Source organism: Mesitornis unicolor, unplaced genomic scaffold (assembly GCF_000695765.1).
Source record: "Mesitornis unicolor isolate BGI_N332 unplaced genomic scaffold, ASM69576v1 scaffold48505, whole genome shotgun sequence".
Classification (NCBI taxonomy): domain Eukaryota; kingdom Metazoa; phylum Chordata; class Aves; order Mesitornithiformes; family Mesitornithidae; genus Mesitornis; species Mesitornis unicolor.
In genome coordinates, this window is record NW_010188457.1 from 4,878 (window position 1) to 15,911 (window position 11,034).

General features: G+C 38.2%; 1 protein-coding gene across 1 annotated transcript in view; it reads left to right on the forward strand.

Annotated features, from left to right (window-relative positions):
- Positions 1-10,110, forward strand: part of SDHA (succinate dehydrogenase complex, subunit A, flavoprotein (Fp)) — an 11,324-nt gene extending 1,214 nt beyond the window's left edge. Inside the window, exons 4-14 of the mRNA XM_010185753.1 lie at positions 49-213; positions 1,400-1,548; positions 1,849-1,973; positions 3,215-3,383; positions 3,971-4,166; positions 4,967-5,138; positions 6,480-6,598; positions 6,973-7,084; positions 8,202-8,332; positions 8,856-8,969; positions 9,847-10,110. Coding sequence (XP_010184055.1) covers positions 49-213; positions 1,400-1,548; positions 1,849-1,973; positions 3,215-3,383; positions 3,971-4,166; positions 4,967-5,138; positions 6,480-6,598; positions 6,973-7,084; positions 8,202-8,332; positions 8,856-8,969; positions 9,847-9,933 — 1,539 coding nt within the window. The 3' untranslated portion in view covers positions 9,934-10,110. The remainder of the gene's footprint in view (positions 1-48; positions 214-1,399; positions 1,549-1,848; positions 1,974-3,214; positions 3,384-3,970; positions 4,167-4,966; positions 5,139-6,479; positions 6,599-6,972; positions 7,085-8,201; positions 8,333-8,855; positions 8,970-9,846) is intronic.
- Positions 10,111-11,034: the final 924 nt, after the last annotated feature.

Genomic DNA, 11,034 nt, shown 5'->3' on the forward strand with positions numbered 1-11,034 from the left:
GGATTGCTATGCGCAAGGGTTTCTGATGCTTGTGCTTGGGTTCAACAGCTGGAAAATTATGGCATGCCATTCAGCAGAACTGAAGAAGGAAAAATCTATCAGCGTGCATTTGGTGGACAGAGTCTTCAGTTTGGAAAAGGAGGACAAGCTCACAGATGCTGCTGTGTTGCAGACAGGACAGGACACTCACTATTACATACTCTGTATGGCAGGGTAAGCAGCTGTGAAGTAAACTTGGTTTGGGTTTTTGTACTTGCAATTAACAACTCCTTCCCCTCTCCTCCCCTGCACCAAGTTGGAAGAAAAAAACAAACAAAACACATAGCTGTTCACATATTGATCAAGAATCCAAGGGAATGACTGATAACAATTCTGGATTTCCTTACGTCCTGAGGCAAGGTGGAATGATGTAGTTTAGGTGATGCTTGTTTTTGTCAGGAGTATGCAGAAACAGAATAATTTGAAAGATCATAATTATAATGGCTCTCGTGAAGAAAACGGATGTTAGTGTACCCTCTTAGCTTTGAGGTGTGGAACAGTTCATTGTTAATACTTCTGTATCTGTTAACTAGACCCAAAGGAAATTTATGTAAACATTCCCCAATTTTTTTTTTCTTTTCACGAGAGCTGACACAGCAACATTGAGGAACTCTGAAAAGCAGTACAAGGCAGCGTTTTCTTTCACTCATCCTCACACAGGAAGCAGAGGGAAAGGAGGTGTAAATGCGTGAAGGCCTACTTTGCATTTCTGGGCTTGCTTTATGGCAAGTAACTGACTTGTGTTCCAGCATCTCTTTCTATCGATTCTACAAACCGTAACTGAAGAAAGATTGTTATTTTAAAATGGTAGCAAGCTACTTGAAACCTGAAATTAGGTACCTTGTAGCTAATGTTTTTTTATTTACTTAGTAGCTAGCTAATTGCTCTTCTTCAGGAGTGCACTGTATATGTTGCTGCAGTACAAATGCTCAGTGCTGCCAAACACTTATCCTTGAGGGCATGAAAGACTGTTTGACTTGATGCCCACTGCTTCTGCTGGTATACTAAGCTCCTGGAGATATATTCTGCTTCTCTGTGAGAGCTTAAGTAAAACATGCTTGTACATGCCTCAAGCACCGCAGCTGACTCAAGTGTTGCAGAGAGAAATAACAAGCCTTGCTGGCTAGCTATGACTCCTTAGAATTAAGTATTTTGGTAACTACTAGTGTCTTTTTAAGCTAGAATAGATTAATTAGCAGATTTTTGTAAAGATCTGTGAGGTAAGCAGCTTCCCTGATAATTAAGCGTGGTTTTTATCCCAATACAGCCTGTATGCATTGACAGTTTTGAAGACAGATTACTTTGATTTCTAGATTTGTTTTAAAGTCTGTTGTTGGTTTGTTTTGTATTTTTCCTCCAGTCTCTGAGATATGATACAAGCTACTTTGTTGAGTATTTTGCCTTGGACCTACTTATGGAAAATGGAGAATGTCGTGGTGTCATTGCGCTTTGCATAGAAGATGGCACTATACATCGTTTTAGAGCAAAGAACACTGTCATTGCCACTGGGTAATGTAATGTTTATGATCAAGGACAGAAATTTGAGAGTGCTACTAGTTGGAAGTCTGTGTTTGTACATGTGTCTGAATTCAGCGTGGAGATAACATGTTGACTTCAATGTGGTTGAACATAATAGCAATAACAATTTAGTTTTGTTTTGATTTAACTTAGTATAGGAGATGGCAAAACTTATGCCTGTTGCTTATTAATGCTGTGCTCTATTTCCACTACTGTGCAAATAGCACAGTTGAGTGATATGTTCTGGTGACTTTTTTTTGACTGCTAATTCTGTTAACTTTTGTTCTGCAGGGGATACGGCCGCACTTACTTCAGTTGTACGTCTGCTCATACTAGTACGGGTGATGGCACTGCCATGGTCACAAGAGCTGGTCTTCCTTGCCAGGACTTAGAATTTGTACAGTTTCACCCTACAGGTACAGAAAATGAAATAATAATTACAACATCAATGATTTTAACAGGTTTTTTTGTTGTTTTAAAATGCGCTCAAGCCAGTTTGTGCTTCTCTGCAGCACTTCATTAGTTGCTTGGGATGGGTATTCAGACTTGTCTGCAACTGCTGTGGAGTAGGAACCTGAGAGTAAGACTTACAGTATGAGAGAGAGGTCTTGGCTGTTAAAATTTAAAGGCTAGTGGTAAATACTTTAAGGTGGTGTCTTTACCATACTAACAGGTTTTATTAATTCCAAGCTGATACCATTTCACCTATTAAAATTACATTTCCTCTTGTCTTTAGTGTTTGGCATTAGATAAAAGAGCAATGGGACAGATGCAAATATTGGAGTTATATACTAGAATATTTTGTGGATGTAGGATAGTGGAAGTAAAGGTAGAGGTTTAGAACTGTAATTTTATAACACAAGACCAGTATCTAAACTGTGGACAGCAATGATCACAGACTAACAAGCGAAGATCTGCTTTTTTTGGCTGTAGCTAAATAAATTCTCAGTTTTAACTTGTGATAAGTGGTGATTTTTTAAAATTATTCACTTAATTTTACAATATTATCCTTGTTATATTATAGAGATCCAATGTTTGTTTTACTTAGCTGAGGTTTTTCTAGTCAGAAGCTTCATTGCTTGTCTGATGCTTCCATAGCTTTTAACATTATTATTGAGTGCATGAGTTGGTTAGCATTTTTTTCTGTGATGACCAGTGCTGAAGGCTGACAGACAGGCCTTCCCTTCTCTAAAGGAAAACTAAGTAAGCTTCCACATTCCACACAACTTGAAGCCATCTTGTACTGCCTTAGCACAGAAGAGGCAACAAAGATGAGCAAACTGGCCTTGTGATAGTCAACTTCTGGTTTAATTAAAAGTCTTTAACAAAGTAATTTTGTTGAAGGTCTACAGAATCTTTAGAAGTCTCCTTTACACACTGCTAGGTGCAGATCTCTTCTAGTTCTAATATTTTTAGATGCTGTGGGTGTTCCAAATCAACTTGCTTACCTTCCAGGAAAAGTGTTTGAAAGGAGTAACACTTGTTCCTGAGCAGTCCTGGGGGGTAGTTACTAATGGTATGATGAGTGTGGAATAGAATCTACCCCTGTGAGTTGTCTGCATTATTTTATGAAGACCTTGTTTATCCAGTCTGGTCATCCAGCTTATGAAGCTGTTGAGACAATATCTCATTTAATGGTTATTTTCTTTCTTGTCAGGTATCTATGGGGCTGGCTGCCTTATAACAGAAGGATGTCGTGGAGAGGGAGGAATTCTCATTAACAGTCAAGGTGAAAGATTCATGGAGAGATATGCACCTGTTGCTAAGGATCTGGCTTCCAGGGATGTAGTATCTCGTTCCATGACCATAGAAATCCGTGAAGGAAGGTTAGTTAAATATTTGAACAAAACTGCAGAATGAATACTTAACCATACTAGACTATATGTGGTACAATCATGCGTTTGATAAACACCTGATAACTTACGGGAGTGAGCTTTAATAACTGTTAGCTGAACACTGCATGTCGGGCAAGAATTTTGCTTGTTCATTCCTGATTATGCTAAAAGGTAACACAAGATGTTAGGAGTCTCCTGTTTGAATTCAATGCATCTAGAGACAGTTGCTCAAAGAAGTTTAGTGTATATGCTGTTACTGCAAATAATGGAAATAATTTGATGCTCTGTTCTCCTGATTTAGTTATCTTCAATTCTTAGATATTTCTGCAGTGATGCAGTGGTCTGAAGTACTGTGAATTACTGTGAAAAGAAAGCTGGGAGGTGAAAACTATATGTAAATTCTGCCAGGTTCAACAGTCTTCTCAAATATGCTAGATACTGATTTGGTGAGATAACCTTTGAAAAAATTTTAAGTTAAAACTTTCACAAATGAAACAAACTGGATTAGAAATATTATGGTGTTTGCAGAATTTCTGTTATGTATTGCAATGTTGACTTCTTTTCTTTTTTCTTTGTAGGGGTTGTGGTCCTGAAAAAGATCACGTGTACTTGCAGTTGCACCACTTACCACCACAGCAGCTAGCAACGCGTCTCCCAGGAATTTCAGAAACAGCTATGATATTTGCTGGAGTTGATGTCACTAAAGAGCCTATTCCTGTTCTGCCTACTGTGCATTATAATATGGGAGGTATTCCTACTAACTACAAAGGACAGGTAAGCAATTGCTCAGTTCTAGGACTTTTTTTTTCTTTCCCCCAGCATGTTAATAGGAAATTATTTTCCAAATATAAAATCATTAACAATGTTTTTCATAAATGTAAGGATGCTAAATAACACTAGCATAACAATAATATTATGATAATGATGTCAGAGTACTTAAAACACACAATCTGGCTTGGTTTTGTAAATAACTTGAGTACCATGTTCCAGCCCATCTGGAGATGGGAGTTTCAAGAAACTTCTAAAATGAAGTTACTGTCATGACTGACAACAGTTCTTTATTTATGATAATATATAGTTGAATGGGGATTGAACTTGGGCTTTATGACAATCCGTAAATCAAATTTATGTATATGATTTTGTGTACCTCTTATAATCTCTATACTAAAGCAAGTTTCTTCAGCTCATGCTCGTTAGAAATCAATGTGATGGTGTCAGCTGAATTTTACTGTTTCAGTGTATTGTACTGGTTGATTTTTAATGTAGAATTTTGCCTTAGAAATCTGCACAAATCAGATTTTCTTCCTGTGCTTTTTTGACTTGCTGTAGAATTGTGATGAAGAGTAAACGGTTCTGTTTCATAAGCGTAACTAAAGGGATCTTAGTGTTTAGTGCCATCTGTGTTTATGTAGTATTACTACTTAGCCTGTAGAACTAAGGTATTTAGAGTTGGAGGAAACTTTAGATTGCTGTGTTTCATCCTTACATTCACATAGCCTTTGCAAATAAGGAGGTTTGTACTGTTAATAAACTGTTTAAGAAACGAGTATTAATTGACTGTCTGAAATTCACAGGTGATTACACATGTGAATGGTGAGGATAAAGTGGTACCTGGCTTATATGCTTGTGGGGAAGCAGCCTCTGCGTCTGTCCATGGCGCAAATCGACTTGGAGCAAACTCACTCCTGGATTTAGTGGTCTTTGGTCGTGCTTGTGCCCTTACCATTGCAGAGACGTGCAAACCTGGTAAGTCTCTAGAGTTTGTCTCACTTTTCTTAAAGACATTTGGCTTTATGATTACATTGCTGCCCAACAAAGAGTTGTTACGGCCTAATTCAGATTCAGAATGCTAGACATAGGCTCTTATTTGTTAGAAAAGACAGAAATAACTGTCTAAGCTTTATATAGGCATGCTCTTTGAGATGCAAATGTTTGTCATTAACATTTGCTTTGTGGGTTGATCTTAAAACTAGAACTGGGTCAGTACTATTAGCAAAAACAGTTGAGATTTTTTCACAAACTAGCAAAACAGAATATTGAATATGAAGACTGACTTCTTTACACCCTGTGCTGCGTCTTATCAAAATGTACTGTTTTACACTTGGCACTTTAATGAAGTGGAATTTGCTGTGACCTTGTTGATTTATAAGGTGGACTGCATATGCAAATGATAAGAGAGATAAATACTACAAATAGTAGCATCTCTTCCCTGTATGTATATTATCACTGCTGAATGTTATTTTTAAATGATCTGGTTCAGCAACAGTTACTGACCTGAAAGAAAAAAAACCACAAAAAACCAAAGCCCAACAAACAAAATACTGTAAGAGGCAGTTATGTTGCCAGAGCAGCTCAAGTCAAGCCGTAGTAATCAGTTTTCTCATTGCTTAATGCCCAAATTAGTAAGACTCTGTTTTTTCAGTCTGACTCTGTACAAAGTGCACAGAGTAATGGTTCCTGATGGAATCAGCCTGGATCTAGCAGTGCCTATCGGCTGTGCCTGTTGTGCAAACACCTATTTGGATCAGTCTTTCTTTGGCTCTTTTGAGTTTTTATTAGTCTGATTGCAAGGTTACATGAGAGATAAGTGTGGTGTAAGATGCTGTGTTAGGTTTGTTACCCAATTACAGATGGGTTTCAGTACTAGAAGTAAGATGCAGAGCTCATGTGTAACTGCCAAGCTTGTTGACTGGTCCTTTAACAGGTCCAAGAGAGGGTGGGAGGTCTGTGGGTGACAAGACAAGGGAAATATAAGAGAAGGTGGTAAGGAGCTACAAGCTTATACCATAATTTAAAAGAATTTGCATTAAGTGCTGTTTTTAAGGAACAAAAAGCAGAATTTAGTCAAACCTATAGATTCCCTACTGACTGCCGCAGGAAAGAATGTGGTTCACTTATTCCACTGAGAACTCTTAAGTGTGGGGATACTATCAGTGGGAGTTTAGGAAAATTACTGTTAACCTGTACCTCAGAGAAAGAAGAAAGATTCTGCTTTAGTTAGATCTGACTTCTAGTAGTTGCTGGTCTATGAAACTACCAGAAACCAAAGCCAGTCACCTACTAAACTTCCTAAAATTTTCTTATTAGGAGAGCCAGTTCCTTCCATTAAACCAAATGCTGGTGAAGAGTCAGTTGCTAATCTTGACAAGTTAAGATTTGCTGACGGAACCATAAGAACTTCAGAAGTGCGACTTAACATGCAGAAGGTAAGCCTGGGGAAGCTCTCAAGTATAAGGTGGGAGAAGCTGCAAACAACAAGGGGTTTGGTCACTTTGCAAAGTATGCTTTGGGATTTGCTTTGCAGAAGTAAAAAGCAGTGTGAGGAGACAGTGCACAGTAAAGGCTGTATTGGTTTTGTTAGTTTCTTCTTCCCTTCGTGGTTGTTATTCTTGGGTATTTTAATGACTATAATTAGAGTGAGATTCTCTCTGTTTGTGGTGAACAGAAGAATGTTTGATTTCTTTTTTTTTTTCTTCAGGCTGCAGATGTCCTTGAGGTTGAAACAGCTCTGTTGAAACTAATGAAGTTATGTGGGATATTATGCTGCATATGAAATGGATTTTGTTTTACTATTTTGCAGGCAATGCAAAACCATGCTGCTGTATTTCGTACTGGTTCTGTACTCCAAGAAGGCTGTGAAAAACTTAGCCAAATATATAAGGATCTGGCTCATCTAAAGACATTTGACAGAGGTAATTAGATAGCAAAGAATACACCCTTGCCAGGTTACTCTTCGGGAAAAGTGTTTTGGGTTTTTCTTCTTTAAACCTTCTTATGTGTTTCTTGAAACTTTGGCTAAAGACTTTGACCATTTTAAGTCTTTAAAAATACTTTGTACAGCCCTACTTGCTAAACATGGTAATCAGTAAAGTACTTGGTCTTACTGGTTATTTTCTGGTTGCATACTCTTTCAAAGAAGCAGAGGCTGAAATTGGATTTAACTGTATAAGGTACTAAGTGCTGTTCTCTGAGAACATGATGTGATGTTGTTCAAGTACTAAGATGAACTTGTAAGTATCTTATGGAAAGGTTAGGGCGGTGCAGAAAGTTAGCAAGGCTATTTGTAGGCTGAACACTCGGCTTTCATTCTTTAGCTGAGCAGATAGTATCTGTATGCAGTGTTGCTATGTCTTGCAGAGTATCTTAGCAGAACTTGGTTAATTAAGTACAACTGATGATGTACCTTTTGTCTGCTCACATTGTGTATTTGTCTCCAACTACTGCTGTTGGATGTGTATCCTAACACTGAAAGCAGAACTGGCTTTCTTGGACAGCTCTCACCAGGCATTAAAAAAAGTGTTACAATAGCTTAGAATGTAGAGATCAAAATGAAGATAATGTTCATGTAAGCGAATTTGGGCCCACCTTGGAGATACTGAAATGAAGAACCTTGTATGACTAGCAGTTGTGGGTTTTTCCTTCTCTGAGGGTGTGAAGGGCGGGATCTACTTGAAGAGCTGCCATCTAGCCAGATCATGTAATCTGAAATAAGGTATGGGGACTGAGTTGTAGGTGTGATATAAAGCAGGTGAAAATCTGTGGTGTAATTTTGTCTTGGTAGTACACATGCAACAGGGACTACAGTGGTAGGACTACTGAATTTTTGTAAGAGAATTCATTATGGTTGTTACGGTGTAGGAATCATTACTGAGCCTTGCAGGCGACAGTAATTCAGTATTGTGGAGTACTGTGACTGCAGTAGGTAGAGCATTGACTAGTTTGCTTCTAAGTGTCAGTAATAGCACAGAAGTAAATTGAGGAATAACTTGCTTTAAGAGCAACTTCCATATTATTTTAATATTTTGCTAGGTATTGTGTGGAACACTGACCTGGTGGAGACCCTCGAACTGCAAAACCTGATGCTTTGTGCTCTGCAGACCATTTATGGTGCTGAGGCTCGCAAAGAGTCCCGGGGTGCTCATGCCAGAGAGGACTATAAGGTACAAATATTTTCTGTGACCGGGATGTAGAATTGAATTTCTACATTATGTGTCCTCAGATTATTTAAAAGCTTTAATTTTTTCAAAGTACAGTCTTCAATGTCTTGAGTGAAGATTAATGTAGTATTTGTTTGGGGTCCCATTTGCTCTGTTTTGTCTGTTCTTACTACATATAAAATGATCAATTCATGCAATGCTGGGTAATGGTCTTGAGAGAAAAGTTGTTCCATGTGTGTATCCAAATGATTAGAGAGGCCTGAAGCAGGACTTCAGTAATAATAAGGTCACGAATGCATGAACAGGACTTCAAGCAGAATAATTGTTCTATGCAAGGAACATTACCTTAAATACTGAGGCTTAACAGTGGCTTTAAAATTTGACATAGGCAGTGTTAAGATAAAGCTTGCTGGCTATTAGGAGACATGCTGTATTACAGTTGTAATTGGAATGCAACTAATCCTGTGGTCATAAAGTGATTTGCAGATGCAATTTCTGGTCTATACTAACCTAATTTTCTCCTTAGTCACGGATAGATGAGTTTGACTATTCTAAGCCACTCCAAGGCCAACAGCAGAAGCCATTTGAAGAGCACTGGAGAAAGCACACCCTCTCCTATGTGGATGTCCCATCTGGCAAGGTACGTTGAACCTAATGCTTGAGGGGCTTTCTCACTCTCAATAGATAGTTGTTGATATAATGATAATACAGGAATTGATTGTCACTGTCTGAGGTACCTGATACAGTTTAGTGTGCTTAGAGAGAAAAAAAAAAATCGAGCATTTATTTTTGTTGCCGAACAGTAGGCATCACTGGGAGAAGTTACTGTTCATCTTTGGGATGTGTCTTTGTGATTTCAGCTGGAATTGTTTTTTGCCTTGTATCAGGCTAGTTCAGAGTCTTTTTTCTTTTCCTCTGATGGTGGTAAAACCTGTTGTTGGTGTTTAGCATACAGATTTTATGGTATTCCAAAAACAGAACTGAAATCTGACCTCATAAAAAACCTTAAGTGTTGGTTTTTTTGTATCCCATTCTCTGAATCTTCTTTGTTTCCTTTCTTCCACTTCAGTTTCCTTGAATCTAGTTTGAGGAGAAGTTCAAACACTTTGCTTCCTGAATAGCTGCTGTGACCAGAAATACAGTGGCACAGTTCTGCCTCCTAACTGATCTGTGGTGGTCTCAATCTCCCAAGGCTTTCCAAACTAGGAACTAGCAATCTGAGCCAATACTTTACTTTTGTCCAAAAGGCCTTTTAAAAGTAGAAGTCTTCTGTTTACCATTTCTGATAAGGCTTTGCTTTTAAGGAATTTGGTCAGTGGTACACTGGTGGAATTTAAATGTTCCTCATAGGCTACTAACTGTTCATTTTCTATGGAAGGAAAATAATAGTGGAGAGATTTGCTGAACATCAGTGAAAATATTCAGTTATCCATGTTTGGTCATTCCTGTTAGCTAGGCTGTCTTGTTTAGATACGAGAGACTTGTTTGTCTTAAAGTTCTGTTTTCTCTTAATTTAGGTTACCTTGAAATACAGACCTGTGATTGACAGAACTTTAAATGAAGAAGACTGCTCAAGTGTCCCACCTGCTATTCGCTCGTACTAGTAACTTTGCATTTAACTTGCAGTCCTCTCCTAGAGGGGGTCAGTGTACAGAAGCATAGTGCAAGCGAATCAAAATAGTTTTGTCACTATCACTTAATGGAAAATGCTGACTAAACTTTTCTCCAGCTTGTGTTCTTCTGTGGCTTACTGTACAATTTTGGAAATGGAATGCAGGACAGCTTGTGTTCGCCCACCCATCTGTCAAATCTGACAGGGAAAACACAACATGTGTCTAAATAAAGTGATTGTATTATAAAGTCTTGTATTTGTTTGAATATGCTGTTACGTATATAATTACAATGCTTTTACTTTGAATGTATTGTTACTTCCATGTGTCAAGAACAAGAAATGCATTGCAGTAGCTTTAGATGAGATTGAGATGCTGAATTTTATATGGGGACTTAAGCATCATAATTGCTGATTGTAAGTAACAAAAGAAAACTATGCATTAGTAATTACAACTTTGTTTTTCTTTCTAAAGCTAAAATTGTAAAAATTGTCATGATCTTGTTTTATTGAAGGCAACAAGATACTTCAACTCCAGTTAAAAATAGACCAAAATAGACCATGGACAGAATGCACTCTTAATTACTGATCTCTGCTATCTCTGGAACTTCTGAAGGCATTTTTGCAGCGTGTCCTATTTCCTAAAATGGGCAGTTTTTTAGAAGGCTTGCCTAAATCTTAAAAGCTACCAGCCTTGAACTTAGTGTTCTCTAGTGCCAAGATTTAACTTAAAAGGCATCACTAGAGGAGTTTCTAGCAGTGTAATGAAAACGTTGGCATGTTGCTGGTGGTGCTTGGAAAAATTAAATACACCATATTTCATTCCTGTAGTGTTTCTCTACCTTGCACTAGGGACAAATGCAGCATGTTGAAACACTGTCCTTGCGTGGGCAGGAAGGGGAAAGGGAAAATGACTTGACTTTGTTTATAGAGAGGGTTAAAAGCGGAGGAAGCAATGTTTCATACATATTTTAAATTATTACAATAAAGCAGAATAAGCTAATGCCTTCTTTCCGTCGTCTGGAAACTGTTCCATTGCCTCCCCCGCTGCCCTAGGCAGGGCGGTGAAGCGCTGGCCGCAGCCCTGCCGGGAGGG